This window comes from Colletotrichum gloeosporioides, assembly GCF_011800055.1.
Source record: "Colletotrichum gloeosporioides strain Lc1 chromosome Unknown consensus_46, whole genome shotgun sequence".
Classification (NCBI taxonomy): Eukaryota; Fungi; Ascomycota; class Sordariomycetes; order Glomerellales; family Glomerellaceae; genus Colletotrichum; species Colletotrichum gloeosporioides.
Window position 1 is genome coordinate 61,955 of NW_025544691.1, and position 15,838 is coordinate 77,792.

The 15,838-nt window shown below is 58.0% G+C and overlaps 3 protein-coding genes across 3 annotated transcripts; all 3 read right to left on the reverse strand.

The window, feature by feature from the left end:
* Positions 1–203: 203 nt before the first annotated feature.
* GCG54_00010476 (putative alpha alpha-trehalose-phosphate synthase) lies at positions 204–3,203 on the reverse strand (the record flags this gene model as incomplete). The annotated part of the gene is made up of 4 exons (XM_045410399.1): positions 204–241; positions 293–962; positions 1,011–2,985; positions 3,181–3,203. The coding sequence occupies 4 exons, from the start codon at positions 3,201–3,203 to the stop codon at positions 204–206; spliced, it is 2,706 nt and encodes a 901-aa protein (XP_045264358.1).
* An 8,713-nt stretch (positions 3,204–11,916) lies between these two features.
* GCG54_00010477 (Ribosome assembly protein 4) lies at positions 11,917–13,524 on the reverse strand (the record flags this gene model as incomplete). Its single annotated transcript, XM_045410400.1, has 1 exon — positions 11,917–13,524. One exon carries the CDS (start codon positions 13,522–13,524, stop codon positions 11,917–11,919), a length of 1,608 nt encoding a protein of 535 aa, XP_045264359.1.
* Positions 13,525–14,098: 574 nt separating this feature from the next.
* GCG54_00010478 (uncharacterized protein) lies at positions 14,099–15,505 on the reverse strand (the record flags this gene model as incomplete). The annotated part of the gene is made up of 2 exons (XM_045410401.1): positions 14,099–15,024; positions 15,082–15,505. 2 exons carry the CDS (start codon positions 15,503–15,505, stop codon positions 14,099–14,101), a joined length of 1,350 nt encoding a protein of 449 aa, XP_045264360.1.
* Between the last annotated feature and the right edge of the window lie 333 nt (positions 15,506–15,838).

Genomic DNA, 15,838 nt, shown 5'->3' on the forward strand with positions numbered 1-15,838 from the left:
TGAAATAATGAAATCCATGCCCAATGTTTTGTACGCCTTCGCAATTCCCTGTCTGTGTTTCCACCCTGATGCTGCTAACCCACTATGGTATCATTTGCCCGGTGTTATGGCCGGGTCGAGAACAATCAAATCTGCTGTGCGCCTGGAACGGCGAGTGAAGATGCGGAACAGCGCCGCCGAATGCATTCGTGAATGCATGGCCTCTAAAGCGAGGCAAGTTTCTGGAGGGCGAGGAGGACGCCTGCGATTTTGTTAGCAACCGGAATAGAATCGAGATGTCGAGCCAACTTACCACTGACACCCTGAGTCAGGGTAGCGCCGGCCTCGGTGTTGCGGCTGTGCAAGCTGACAGTCACAACGTCGTTGACCACCTTGTCATCACCGAGGGCGTTGGCCCATCGGAACACCTTCTCATCTTCACGGCCGTCTCCAACAACCATGAGGAAGTCGACGGGGCTCTTGTGCTCGGCATCGGGGGCCATGTGGATGCGCAGATCGTCAAAGATCTTCTCGGCGGCGGTGCTCTTGGTCCAGTCGATAGGCTCAACCACGATGGAACCGTCGAGGGCAATTGCGTGCACGCGCTGCTCCTCGCAGGCATCGTTGACATGGCTGGCGCAGTCTGAGGCCTGGCGGGCGGCCGATTCGTAGTCCTCGGCGCTCTTGTAGTGGAAGATGAGACTGCAGCGGCGCTCCTCGATTTCGGCGCCAGGTGTACGCTCGAGGTAGTACGTCATGATCGACTTGACCGACTCCTTCCAGCTGTTAATCTGCTCTCTATCGGCCATCTCGGTCCAGTTGCTGCGACCACAGTCCTTGAGGAAGCAGCCGTTCTCGGCGATCAGGCCCAGATTGGGCACGCGGCGGAACAGGCGGTCGAGCTCCTCGGGGCGACGACCGGACATGATATAAACGGTGTTGCGCTCGTCCAGGAGGAGATCATTCAGTACGTCGAGAGTACGCTGCTATTGTTAGTAAGAGAAGCAAGACCAAGTAAATAAGTTACGCACCTGAGGGCTGACGGGGATGATCTGGTTCATCGGTCCCCAGCTAACCAGGGTACCCTCGTAGTCGAGGATGAACAAGCGACGCTCGCTGCGGGAGTATCTTTGGGCAAGGGTGTTGATGTTCAAGCGGGGGACGGAGAGTTGGTCACGCTTGTGCTGCTCGTCGTACACGCGATCCAGCCTGGACAGGAACTCACTAAACCAGTGCGAGCCGGTGTGGTGCATGACGGCAGAATACAGAGCGTTCCAGCGGCGCTCCTTCTCGTCGCCGCCCATCTCGAGGGCCTTCTTGATGGCGTCGGCGCATTGTCGGTAGTCCCAAGGGTTGACGGAGAGCTCGTTGCCGCCAAAGAGCGAGGCGGTACCGGTAAATTCGGAGAGGATCAAAGAACCGTGCTTCTTCTCGGGGAAAACCTTTCCGTCTTGGCAGAATAGGTACTCGTGGGACGTCAGGTTCATGCCTTCGCGCTGACTCGTTATCATCAGGGCGTCGGCCATGGTGAGCAGGGCCAAGTACTGGGCGTAGTCGATGTCCTGCTTGAGGTATACGACGGGCTGGTAGGCCAGGTTGGCCCACGAGGAGTTGACTCTGGTGACGATGTCGCTAACAGCCGCGTCCAGGTCGGACTTCTCGCTGCTGGAGAGGGCGACCTGGATGAGGACAATCTTGTCGCGCCACTCTGGGTTCTTGTTGAGGAACAGCTCGTAGGACAGCAGCTTCTGGCGGACGCCGCGGACGTGGTCGAGCTTGTCACGAGCAACAATGAGCTTCTTGCCCCTGTAGCGTTCCTTCATGATGTCCATCCACTTCTCCACGTCGGCGTCTGCGCGATGTTCGCTGAGGTTGACGGGGTCGATGCCAATCGGCAGGTTGACGACGTCGACGAAGCGGTCCTCCAACTGCAGACCATCGGTGGTGGCCTCGACGTTCAACAGTCTGCTGCAGGTCTGGAGGAAGTGGCGAGTGTACTCGTGGATCTGGAAGCCGATTAGGTTGGCGCCGAGCATGCCCTCGAGGAGCTGCTTGCGCACAGCCAGACACCTGAAGACCTCAGAGGAAGGGAATGCGACGTGCAGGAAAAAGCCAATCTTGGCCTCGGGCAGCTTCTTACGGACCATTCCGGGGACAAGCAGCAGGTGGTAGTCGTGGACCCAGATGACGTCGCCGCGCTTCCAGTTCTTGACAATCTTGTCGGCAAAGGCCTGGTTGACATTGACGTAGTACTTCCACGAATGGTCCTCGAAGGCTTTGCTCTTTGGGTTGTCGGGGATCTGGTAGTGGAAGACGGGCCACAGAATCTGCTTGCAGAAGTGCGAGTAGTGGCCGTCAAAGTCCTTGTCGGAGGTGAAAACGGTCAGCATGTCATGCTCAGTGGCCAGTCTGTCCTCGATGTCCTGCTTCTGCTGGGTGCCCTCGAGAGCGTCGGTGGGCATGCCCAATGTGCCGACCCAGGTGTAGTCTCCGAGCTTTCCATCGCGGGCAGCAGCCTCGGCGGCGTTGCGCAGGCCGCCGTTGCCCTGGTCGGCACTCATAATGCGCCAGTTGGCGTGGGCGAAGACGCGGTCGTGGCTGTCGCTTCTGGCGAGAGGACGCGGCTGGGTGACGCCCTGGCGACCGAGTTCCCTGGCCTTTTCGAGGGTGCGGCTGTGTTCGGCGATGATGGCGGGCGGGGGAGAGCTCGCGCGCGACTTGGGCTGGGTTGCGCGGGCACCCCACTTGGGGGAGCCCTTGTCTACGTGCGCGCCGCGCTTCTTCTCCTCCTCGGGGAATTGTATGCGGAAGCCATCCTCGTTTGTGAATGGGTCCTTTTCGGGGGTCTCTTCGGTCGGTGTGATCGGGGGTGTGATGTCGCGGATGGGGTTGAACAGACTCGGCTGGCGATCGGGCTCGGGACGCTTCTCGATCTTTGTGCGGCGAAGACGGTCTCCGCGGGAGGGAGTGCCGGGGAGGGCGAAGTGTACGGTTTTGGGGAGGAATCTAGAGTCGCCAGGTCAGAAAACGGCCTCTAATGGCAAGGCGATCGAGAACTGAGGCACGGAAGGGACCGCGGAGGACGTCGACGGACTCCAAGTGCATCTGCAGAGGGGTCTGCAAGGTCCTCGAAACGTTGCCAAGCTGGTTGGAGGGGCAAAAAGAGCAATTCGGTTGCTGGCAGACGAAGGAGCTACTCACAGTGATGCGATGAAAACTGTCATGCTGGGCAGTCTGGCTCGAGTGTAGCCCTCAAGCCTCTGGCGATTGTGTTTGGTAGGTGGCGATGTTGACCCTCGGTCGGTCGTCGGATGTCGAAAGGAGGGAAAGGGAGGGTGCTATTAAGGTGAAGCACAGGCAGGCGGAGACGGGTAAGGACAAGGTGTGGAGGACTGGCGACGATGTGGAGGAGGCGGGGAGCTATGAGCAGCTTTTCGTCGAGCAGAACATGTGGAGAGAGGAAAAGAAGGTCGAGGTGAATTGAGGTAAGGGGAATGGGTGGTTGAGGAGAGCTGCTGCAGGCGTTCTTGGGTTGCGTCGAGATTGGGGAAGGGATCGCCGGTGTCAAGGCGGATGGAGGCGAGGCGAGGCGACCCAGCGCTTTATGGAGTGCGGCGGCGGTAGTACAAGGTGTTGTTGTAAGAGAGGTACCTCGGAGGAGCTGAGTTAGGTTGGACGAAGGTAGGTAGGTAGCTGCAATTACGTCCAAGAAGAGGGCGAAGGAGTGTGGCTGAGAGGTGCGAGGATGATGGATGAATGTGGGAGGACGGCGGGATGTGATTGGATTTATGCCTGTGCTTGTCTCAGGCCCGTTGCTTGCTTGCTTTCTTTCCTTTACTTCCAAGCAGGCTTGTATCCGTATGTCAGCTGTGAGCTTTTCCTCCGGCAGAAGAATAAGACGTTGGGTTGCGTTGCGTAATTGCACAAGTGAATAGAGAGAGGACGCGGGCGCATGCTATGCCCTTTGCGACAAATGAGGGAAGAAGCAGCAGAGTGAAATAGTGCGTAGTAGAAAGCGTTGGACGACCACCGATGCAGATGCGATGCGCGAGATCGATCGGGGAGGGGGGTTCGGACCACGGCGCGAGGATGACGGAAAAAGAGGAGGGAGGGGCAGCGGGGAAAGAGGAAGAAAAAAAAAAAGTGAGGGTGGGTGTTTGCTTCTCACGATACTTTTTTCCCCTCGGCTTTTTTTCGAAATGCTTTCTCGAGAATATTCCACTCTTTCCGCAAAGTACTGCGTGGAGTGGAGTGCCCAGGTATTTTTGGGGGGGGACGGGTGGAGGGTGAGGTGCAGGACAGGGGGGTGGTGACAGGCCGCAAGCGCTGGAGTTACAGCGACTCGACCTGGCCTGCAGCAGTGACTGACTGGCTGGCTGATGAATTGACTTGACTGACCTGGGATGTGTGATTGATGGATACTCCAGAGAGTTGTGGGTGAGGTGGGATTGGACGGGAAGAATTGCGACGACCTTGGCCCAGAAGTGTATGGAAAGGGAAATGGAAATGGAATGGAATGTTGATAACGAGATGCATCCCAAGACACTCTTTGGGGAAACACAGCGTTGGCATGAATAAACAGTGACGGCATGCGTGGGACAGAGGCCCGGTCTGGACACTGATCCATCTACCTTATCCATTCATGGGGAGACCATTCATGGATACTGCGTACCATACCTCAAGGTACCAAACCAAACGGATGCTCATAGAAAGGAAACACCACGCAAGAACGTACCTCTAGAGCAACAGCTACAAGCTGCAGCTAATACACCGGCAACAGAGGAACGTCACTGACGTAATGGGCAACCCAGTTACTCATCCGAGGCGTCAAATGGGAGCTAATGCACCGCTGGCTCCCCTAATGCACGCCGCCCACGAAACGGAACCGGACTTGGACGAGAGGCTAAGGGAGCGAGGGCCTGTGATTCGATCGTTTCTTCGTTTTTCTCTGCCTTCCGTTTTGTTGGCGATGAGGCTTGCTTGTTGGGACCAGACAGAGTTGTCCAGTTGCAAGTTGAGTTGAGTCTTTTGGCACGAAAAGAGACTAAATGTAGCTTCGATCAACAACCCGGAGACAGATACAAAAGTGATCGACCGTCTCTGCTGTTTCGTGTCGGGTCACCAGCGCACACGATTTTTCTGGCAGCGACCTTTTTGGTGTTGATGTCGTTTTAAGTTGGCGCCCAAAGCAGGGGACACCACGTTGTCGCACAGCTGGGCTGCAGACCACGCCGGGAGCTGCACCCAGGAACAGGCAACGTGACGGAACCGACGGGGCAAAACGGAGCTGCACGTCCGGGGTTTTAAGAGGTTGGCGACAGTGGGACACACAGAGAGAAACAGAGAGAGAGAGGGAGCCACCCGACGAGTCGACGACGGGCGACGAGAAAGGACCCCGGAGACCCGAGATGACGAGAAGCAGGGGACCGCCCTGTGCGCTGCTGCTGCTGCTGCTGCGCGGTTGGGTCGCGACACCGACGGGGGGGACCACTGACTGGGGCAGAAGCAGAGAACCCGCCGAGGCGTGAAGAAAAAAAGGGCTCAGGAGGTTTTGGTCCGGGTAAGCTCAGCCTTTGCTGCTGCTGACGATGATGATGGAGATCGTGATGATGGCGGTGATGTGTGTATGCTTTCTCTCCGGGGAGGAGGTAAACAAAATCAAGGAAAGCTGATCCAAGAACCACAGAGCTGGGGTGGGGACATGGAACGAGAGGACGAGGAACGGGAGGGAATCGAAGATCGGGGAAGGGATGGGACTTTTAACTGGGAGGACCGCCTGGAATTTTCTTTCCAGATGGAAATTGAACGGGACTGGACGGGTGAATCCATGCCTTGCTCATGTCTGTCCTCCGGCATACGCAGTATGAATGTTCTACGAGCAACTCTGCTGGAGTGCTTCATCAGAAGAGGGAACCGGTAAGCAATCCCGACTCCCCTCAGCTTCGTCTGGTCGGGTCTTCCATGCAACGAAGCAGTTCCTGGGGAATAACAGGCGCGGCTCGTCTGGGCTGGCCGGCCGTCGTCTCGTCTTGCGAAAAGGCTACTTGGTCTACATTCAGTCTCACGAAACTCACACCACAAGCCAAGTTCAAGTCAGGTACTTATTGGACACATTTCGTAGCTACCTCTCGCACTAATCAGTAGCTGACTGGTAATGTATCATCCCGAGCAACGCGAAGCAACAGCACGACAGAATCCCACCTCGCTGTGCCTCATTTTAGGCCCCTTCGGCACCCCCTGGCTGGGCATGCGGGAAGAATTGGAACGAGATCTCTGCTGCTGCTGCTGCTCAGTCTCACTTTCAGGCCTTGCGAAAAGAGATCCGCGCCGCTGTGAGACTTTTGGGGCCTTGGAGCCTTGGGCCGACAGGGATGGGCCGCCAGTGCACCAGACGACGAGACGAGCCCGAGAAGGCGTCCAAGACCGGCAGGGGTCCTTCGGCAACGACTGGACGAAGGAACGGACGCAACGCAGCTAGCTGTACGTACAGCTGGAAGCTAATGGTGGTGGTGGTGGTGGTTGTTGAGCTGGCTGGCTAGCTACCCGTCTGCTCCAGATACATGTGATGGACAGACAGACAGACAGACATTCAAGTCCCCAAGTCTATCAATGTCGCTGGACAAATAGAGTTGCAAACAGAATTGCAGCTAGCTAGCCAGCCCAGACCTGGCCTTGGCCGTGGTCAAATGTGATTGATGATGGACAAATGACATCTCGTCTTCCACGGCCGACATGAGCCGTCATTGTCCGGAGCGACTTCTCCCACCCACCGGGGCCATTCGCAGCTTTTTTGAGCTTCGTTGGCGTTTGATGCACATGGTTGCAATTCTCTCATTTGTGATCAAAAACTCACTTCCTTCAAGCTTCGCTTCTCAGGCTCGTCAGACCAGATCAGACACAGACAGCCCGGTCCAGGCTTCGGGCTTGAATTCAGGTAATCCCCGTGTCACCAAAAAGAAGAACAAGCCAGGCGACGCCATCCATGTTTCCCGTCTGTTGACCGGGGCGCGTGTCCGCAAACACTCGAGGGCCCGTTTGCTCATCGTTACCTCATCCCGTCCGCCTCATCTGAGCAACACGCTCACTGTGAGACGGCCGCGTGGATGCAACGGCTTAGCCTTCCTGCCTCTATCCGTACCTTGTGCTGCCTTGCTTTACACTACCTGGTCTTGGCTATTTCCCGCGTCGTGCCGCGTCGTGGCTGCCCTCTTCCAAGCCACTGATGACTGACAGGTCCCTTGGCGCAGAGGAAAGTCCAACGGCCATGGGACGGCTGGATGGTGATGGATGGGCATGGGCTGCCACGCCCAGAGACATCTTCACCATCGTCATGTGCCCCGACCCTGGGCTGTCATTGTCTCCTCCCGTCGTTGACCCCTCTTCTTCTTGCCTCTTTCTGGCCAGATGGTGAGGGGAAGCGGAAAGACTAAAAAACACCACCACCAATGTCGTTGTCGCCATCGTCACCACCTCAAAAAGTCACCACCATAGCCACCACCATCCCACATCACCCTTTCCTGCCTGACAAGATTCGGCACGGCCATCGGCCCTTAATCAACAGGTACTCCAATGATTCGGCGATACCACCATGACAGCGCGTCGTCAACTGTCAGATTGCCGCCTGCCACGCACCACGCACGCACGTCGTCCGCCGCTGCTGCGCATCCAACATCGACTCTGCATATGCACCTCATGCTCGCTACTTTACCTCGCCTTGCCAAGCCTGGCCATAGACACCTTGCACTCTGCACCTTGCCTCGGTCTTCACCAAACTAGACCTGTCTCTGCCTCCGTAGACACTCACCACAAGAGGCGATGAGCATGAAGCAGCCAACATCGTCCACTCGTCGCTCGCTGCGTGGCCGCAACCTGCTCGTCTGCAAATCGTTGACTACGGTTCGCTGACGAAGTCGCCATCCAGCCAGCCATTCCGTCGAATCCACGGCCATCTGTTTATCGACGAGCAGACGGCCGCGAGCGACAAATAATCACCTCGACCACGTTCAGGGATAATTACGTTTCTACACCTGCCGCTGCAGAACCCTCACAGCACTGCTCGAGATCATTCGCCAGGAAGCAAGCTTCCCGTCGTCGAAAGACACGTCCTGCGCATCTCGAGCTGGAGCTAAGGTCGGGAGCTCCCCAAACCCAGCTACACACTTTGCAGTACATACACCTGTGCACTCGGCGACACTCTCCCGAGAGCTTGTCTCCGCCCGGGCGGTTCGCATTGGGCGTGGCGCGACGCCGATCCCCAAAGTCAATCCCATGTCTCTCTCGTGTTGCGACGTACATCCTCTTCTTACCCCAACATGTCTCTCGAACTAACCTCCAGTCACTCCCAACCTTGAGCTTGACTTTGCGTGCGGCATGTCGCGAAGCATCTGGCCGTTGCTCAACTCAACTCGCTGCTGGAAGCGGCAGGGTCTTCGACGAAGCTTTCACAGATTGAACGAGCGCCCAAAGCAACCTTGCAAACACCCATCCGCGCCCATCCATGTCACTGCCCAGACACCCCTGGCAGAAACACCGGCTTTGGCCGGGTCCACGGCCCCTGCGGGTTTGGGCCAGTGTTCCACGTTTTTCTGCTGTTTTTTTCTCACTCGCCTCCCGGCGCTCTGTTTCTCTGGCCCTGCAGCAGCGTTGCTGGAGAAGACGACGAGGACCCTGGCCCACGATATGGGGAACTCTGCCCTTGTGACGGGAGGGTCTTGCTGGAGACGCCGCAGCCGAGCCGCTGGGGGGAGATGTTTTTCGTCACGGCTCCATCACGCAAGGCACTTTGATCAATCACCCGGTCAGCTCGACTCAATCGTTCTCACTTCATCCACTTTGACAGGCAGTGCATGGCTCAGTAGCGACCAAGTTCACCAGACTGGATGGCGGACGGAGGCTACGGGGCGGGGGAAGTTCCCTTTCTCAATGTCCGTGAGGACGCATATCTGATGAAGAAACTCCCCAAGCCTCCATTGGCGCAGTACCTTGCCTTGCTGGCTCCATCACCACCCCGGCCGATCTTGCTTGCAAAGCCGGCCTCCAGCGACATGAACATGTGCTTAATGCAAGCCTCTCATTTCAGAAGGTTGCCAGTCCGTAGTCGATCTTCTTGCCTTCCATCAACCCGGCAAAGAGGGTGAGGGGCTCACACTTACGAGATGACCGAAAAAGGTCGAATCAAAGCCCGAACGCGTATTTCCAAACTCTGGGCTGCTGGGCAATGGGGATGGGAGGGGCACTGGACAAATCGCGCTTTCGTGAGTGGCCTGGAGGCCTCGGTTCTGGCGAGGGGTCGGTCTTGGTCTGGTCACGTCTCTCACCTTCTGCCACAAATTCTCACGATATGTTCGGTCAGTTCAGCCCTGGATGGGTTGGCGGGCAATCATAGGGTAAGCACCTGAATGGTCATGCGCTCGACTGGGATTCGACAGTGTTGGGACAGTTGGGTAACACATTGGCGATCGGCGCACTCGCTTGGCTGTTTACACGACATGTTGATCGACAACAGCATTGCGCAACAATTCGCCGAGCGACTTCAACGACAAGAATCGCAGGCCGTCTTGACTGGGCCTGGGTTTCGCGACAGCTGTCCATCAAAAACTGGAAATGCCTCACCCGCGGCCGCAAGACGGCGCCTGTAACTCTGATACTGCACATCCAACAACGGCCCAATCAACCCCAGACCACGGATCTGGGCTGAAATCTGGAATATTCCTCCCTCCAGTCAAAACATTGACTTCAACCCCGTGGCATATCTCACACGGCGCATCCAGACGGGATAATCCACAGCAGAAGCCAGATCCATTCCTGGTCCATCCCATCCCTCCCCACATCAACCAACGGCACCCCAGTCCGAGCCACCATCTTCTCCAGACGTCAACCCCAGTCGCGGCCGTGTTGCGACTTCACACCAGCCCACCTTGTTCTTTCTGCGGCGGTCCAAATCCCATCTGAATGTGCTCCTTGTCACCCTTGGCGATTCCAACTCGTCAACCGCCCACCAGCGCGTGTCCGACATCACCCGATGAGGCATCTAACTCCTTCAGCCCTTGCGCTTTCCATAGGCTAAATGTCAGATGGAGGATTTATACAACGCGTCAGAAACTAGCACAGACGCCAGTCGAGGCACAGCCCTCACCAGGCGTGATAGTGAGGTAGCTCCAACCACACTCGCCCCCAAACCAGATGGCGAACCAGTCGATTTGCATGAGTCCATCCGCCTCCATGGGCAACGGAAAAGGAAATTGTCATAAATGATAGAATTTCCCCGCCCCAGGCTCCGGTTTTCCATGCTCCAGGCCCAGTTGCAACGGATCTCGCGCGCCGCAGCAGCCCTGCAGGATGGCCGACGGACATCTACATTCTCCTGGGTGCATTTCGCGGTCTAGAATCAGCAACGAGACACGACCACTCGATGTCGGCTAGCTCACTCAGTCGTCAACGACTGCCCATGGAAGGAATTAGGACGTCCGCTAAGCGCTCGGCCTCCCGGCCCAGACGGCCATCATTACGGTTTAACTCGACAAGCTGAATTGCTTACTAGGGGCGGCCCGGTCCCGTTGTTCCGTCGTCGCGCTGGCTAGTCCTCAAGAGACGCGTTGACTGTGGATTACAAATAATAGAGACACTCACCAATGTAGTTTGCACTGGCGCGGGAATACTAGCCGGATGGAGGCGATGGCTTCGGGCAAGCAGAGACTTCGGTTGCTCATGTTGTCGGGGAAGAGGGCCAGGTCAAAACGTGGGAGTGAGCGGCGATGCCAAATCCCGCCAAGGATCCGTTGCCGAACACGTACACGTACCTCTGCACGACGGGGAAGCATTGCAGTTCCCTTTTCAGCCTCTCCAGCGTTCTCAGAGATACCTCTGCATGTCCTTATTTGCTAGCACAGACTTGAGGGCCAAGCAGCTCCAGTTCCATGGCACCTCAGCGGGAGACGTGCAGCAGGAGCTAGACACCGTCGCTGGCGGGGATCGGCAACTTCTTTGGCAGATCGGGTACAGGAGATGAACATTGACTCCCAGGTACGCGTACTCTTTCCGCGAGCTACGTGTGGTGATCATTAGTGATGGCCCGGTCCGGTCTCACGATTCCCCGACGATCAGGGCATGACTTCCAAAGACTCATCGCCCCTGATATGACGAAAGACATCGCGGGACCCATTGTTGTTGAGAGGAGGCTTGGTGTGGGGAATAACATGATGATGTGACTTATCCCGAGGAGCACCTGATACGGGTCTGCGTTATCCATCCGAGCATGCCGCGAGCACTCCGATGCGACTCCGCTGGTCCGGGAGTGGGGCCGGGGTCGAAAGGTGCGCCGCGCGGGGTATCCCGGGCCGGAAAGTAGCCGGTTCATGAGTCTACGATGCGCGAAGCAGCATGCGGCGCGACTTGGCTTAGTCCTGACAAACATAAACACGTCCATCTCTAGTATTGCTTCCAGCTAAGCAGCTTCTAATTGCCTCGGCTATCCTAACCTTGACATATCGGTGTCTCACTACAGCATTCCAATGTGTCAGTAATTGAGAAGCCGGGCCATTCTCATCAAGATGTGATCATGCAGCTGCAATCACCCCAACATATGCAAGCCTTCCAAGCCGCCTCTGGGGGATCATCCCCGATGTAGAAAGCCGTAGCGCCCCCGCATCACACCGGCAAACAGACACGAATCGGCCCCGTCGTTCATGACTGACGGATACTCTGCGGCTGCAAAGCCCAAAATCGACTTTGCAGCAGATAACTCACCATGATCCGAGGATGGCATTTACCTCACACACGTGGTAGTCAACACAGCTCGCGCCGGGCTCTCCCGCAGAATCATGTGAAACCAATACAACGGACAAACATGCATAACTGGGAAAAAGGGGGTATATTCTTCATTCTTTTGTGTATCCGTTCTAAATCCCGAAAAAGAAGCCCATCATACCGTCTCCCCGCTCAGTTGCACCACAACCGCACCGCCTTGTCCTTCCCGCCGCTCCCCACGCGCCCGCCGTCCCTCGGGCTCCAGTCGACGGCGTACACCTCGTCCTGGTGCCCCGGCAGGTCGACCGCCAGCTTGTGCGACGCCATCGACCACACCTTGAGCGTGGTGTCCTTGGACGCCGTCACGAGCAGCCGCGAGTCGGCGGAGAAGGCGCACTGGTACACGGGCGCGACGTGGCCGCGCAGCGTGATGATGAACTTGCCGTCGCGCGCGCTCCACAGCTTGGTCGCGTTGTCCCAGCCGGCGCTCGCGATGAGCGTGCCGTCGGGCGAGAAGGTGACGTGGTTGACCTGCTTCTGGTGGCCGAGCATGCGCGCGACGGGCTTGGTGCCGGCCGACGGGTCCCAGAGGTACATTGTGAAGTCGTCCGACGCGGAGACGAGGCGTTCAGCGACCTTGCCCTGCACGCGCGCGGCCTTCTCGAAGCGCTCTTTCGCCTTCGCCCGCCGCGCGTCCTCCGTGTCCGGGGTCGGCGTGTGGTCGAAGAAGCCGGTCCGCAGGGCGAACTCGGTGGAGAGCGCGAGGTGGTTGACCCAGTGCGCGTGCGCGGAGAGGGTGTGCACGAGGGTGCCCTTCACGGCGTCCCATACTTTGACCGTCTTGTCGTGCGAGGCCGTGTAGATGAGCCCGGTGCCGCCCCACTTCACGCAGGAGACGCTCGACTTGTGGCCCGAGAGGACGTGCTCCGTCCGGCCGGTGTTGACGATCCACACGCGCACCGTGGCGTCCTTGCTCGCGGACGCCAGGCGCGGCGTGCCGTCGCGCCAGAGGTGGTATGGCTCCCACGCGATGTTGGTCACCCACTTGGCGTGCCCGGTGAGCGCCTGCTGGCTCGCCGGGACGCCCTTGTCCGGGTCCCACAGGCGCACCGTCTTGTCCATGCTGCCGGTCGCGAGGCGGCGGCCGTCGGGGCTCCACGCCACACACAAGACCCAACCGGCGTGGCCCGCGAGGGTGTGCTTGGGCGTGCCGGTCTCGGTGTCCCATATGCGCGCGGTCTTGTCGCCGGAGCCGGTGGCGAGGCGCTTGCTTGTTTCGGGGGAGAACTGGGCGGCGAGGATGGCCTCGCCGTGGCCGGGGATCTTGTGCGCCATGCGCGTGACGGCCTGGACCTTGAAGACGGCCTGCGGCTCGGCGGAGAGGGTGATTGTGGTCTCGAAAGGGTTGGCGACACCATTTGCGCGGAGGGTCTCGAGGAGGTTGGAGGGGTAGGTCTCGATTATGGTGTCGGAGTCGGGGATGTGGATGCGGAACTTGTAGGGGAGGAAGTCTTCTCTTTCCTGTCGGGTGGTTAGCCAGTGAAACTTTTGGTTTTCGAATGGTTGAAGCTTTACCTTTCCTAACAGGGTGTTGAGAAGCAGAGTGAGGTTCTTCTCCGAGGCGTCGGCCAGAGGCACCTCAATCACCTCGGCGAGCTGCTGGCCGTCGCCGTCGACGAAGCGGGCCTTGAAGGAGCCCTCGAGGCCCGGCGTGACGGCGTCGACATCTTGTTGCGTCTGTGTCCTGGCCTGCGTCTCGCGCTTCTGACGCTTCGACGGCGGGGGCACGACCGTCGCCATAGCTGTGAATGTGCCTGCTGATCGTAGTTGTGGTGTAGTGGTGTACTGGTGTTGACCGCCCGAAAAAGTGGTGGTGAAATTATTTCGACGGCGATGCGGGATGGTGGGGCAGAAATTTTGAAAGGGACGTCGGCGAGAACTTGTCCGTTGTTGCGACCATCTCCACTTTAATTGTCCATGGCACCGCTATCTGGAACTGGTGGGGTGCAGAGCGCATCTCTGTTAAGGCGGGCGGAAAGCCGATGGTCTGTCTCCTGTGACCGACATGAAAAGGAAAAAAAGCATTTTCTCCCGGCTGTAGTAAAAAAACAACGAATAAACTGACTCCGGAGCGAAATCCCTGCGGCTCCATTCCCGAAACTGTGCTTTTTCCGCGAGGATAAGAAAACATACACTCGAAGGAGAGAGGCCATCCTTGTCCGGTGCTGGCCTGCTGGATGTCCATATAAACGCCCCCATATCCTCCGTCCGGCCCGCCCACGTACACTGATCTCGACCTTTTTTACACCTTATTAAACCATGGCGACCATCTTTCAACCTGACGATCCAGCTCAATCTCACGAATTGGGCCGAACTACCTTCCCATGTGCATGCTCGGGTCAAGACTCTGCTGGTCCATGGCGTTCTTCTTAGTAGGCCGACCTCGACGCTTCTGCTGGGCCGGCGTGCCGCCTCCGCCCGCCGACGCTCCCGGATTGTTTGCCGGCGTATTCCTGTAGTGCTGGAAGACGTTGTTGGCGTTCGGCCCTGGCGCCTGTTGCATCCCGAACTGCGGCACCGGGATTGGGGTCTGCTGCACGGGCGTCTGTTGTACGGCGTTGCCCATGTGCTCTCGCGCCATGTTTATGAAGTTCTGCTGGTGGCGGTTGCTAACCTCCGCCTGCCGGTCACGGTACTGAGCGTGCTCATCGTGGGTCGACTGCTCGAACGGGTGTTTCGGCATTCCCGTCATGCTGTCCCGCGACATTTGCGTCATCTGCTGCTGCTGTTGTTGTTGCTGCTGCTGCTGGGCGGCGCGATTATGGGCATGCGCATGAGCGTGGTTGTGATTATGGTTATGATTCTGGGGCTGTGGCTGTTGGTGTTGTTGATGTGATTGGTGCGTTTGGTGCTGCGGTTGATGTTGTTGTGGTTGCTGGTGGTGTTGTGGTTGAGCTTGCGTTTGTTGTTGTTGCTGCTGCTGCTGCTGTTGCTGTGTCTGCTGCGCGCTTTGAGACTTACGACGGTTGTCTTCAATCTCTTGATGCTTCCTCTCTTGCCTTGCCTGCCGCTCTTGCCTTTGTAAATCCTCGTTCTCAATGGCATAGAGAGCCGCTACACGCAGCTGCAGCTGAGCCAGAATACCCATGCGCTCGGGTTTGGACATCTTCCGGTATTCCGTCTTAAAGTTGTGGAAGGTATCGCCAGTCAGTCGCATCTGGGAGGTGGAAACGCCGGCTACGGCAAGGGCCCGTGACGTTTCGGGATCTGGTGTTGGGATCGAGTCGTCCTGCTCGGGCACTAATACGGGTCAGTATTAGACGACGAAACGATAAAGCGACGACGGGCAGAACTCACAGGCTGATGCGTCCTGTACATCGGCATCCCCCTCGGCATCGGCGTCCTCTTCATCTGTCGGCGGATCAGGCGTCCTCGGCTCGTGGTTGTGCTCGTCGCAGATGACCGTCAAGAGCCATGCGCCCATGGTCTTGCGATTAACCGCTTTTGCCTTCCATGGACAATTGGTCTTCTTGGTGGTCGTCTTCAGTTGGGTCGCGGTGCACTTGTACGGCTGGCCACCGCGGTCGCAGACGAGATCGCATCGCACCACCTCGCTGCCCTTCTCATACGTGCCGCCGACCTTGTTGCGATGCGTGCGCGACTTGACGACCTTGTAGCCATCCTTCTGCATGCGCGCCTTGAGGGCGGCAAACAGCTCCTCAAAGGAGGTGTACGTCTTGGTGTTGCTGTCGACATTGACGGCGCCCAGGATGCCAAACATGTTGGGCGGCGGCGGGGGAAATCGGCAAACGAGGATCTCGGTGGTGGCCCCCGGGCGGTCGCATACAGACCGCGACACACACGCGCGCGCGATAGAAGCACTAGGTCGCGATAGCTTCAAATCCACTACCGGGTTGCTCGGTCGAGATGGGGGAGGGGGTGCCTTTTTTCTCGGTGTGTCGAAGGGGTGTCGCGGCGCGACGCGGGTCGGCTGCTGCGCAGAGCTGTGTGGATTGGGTTGGGGAGCCTGTGCAAACTCTTCCAGACGTGCACCGGGCGGATGAGGTTTGCTCCACTGGTAGTCATCGGCGGCTCGTCGTTGGGTGGCTGGAGA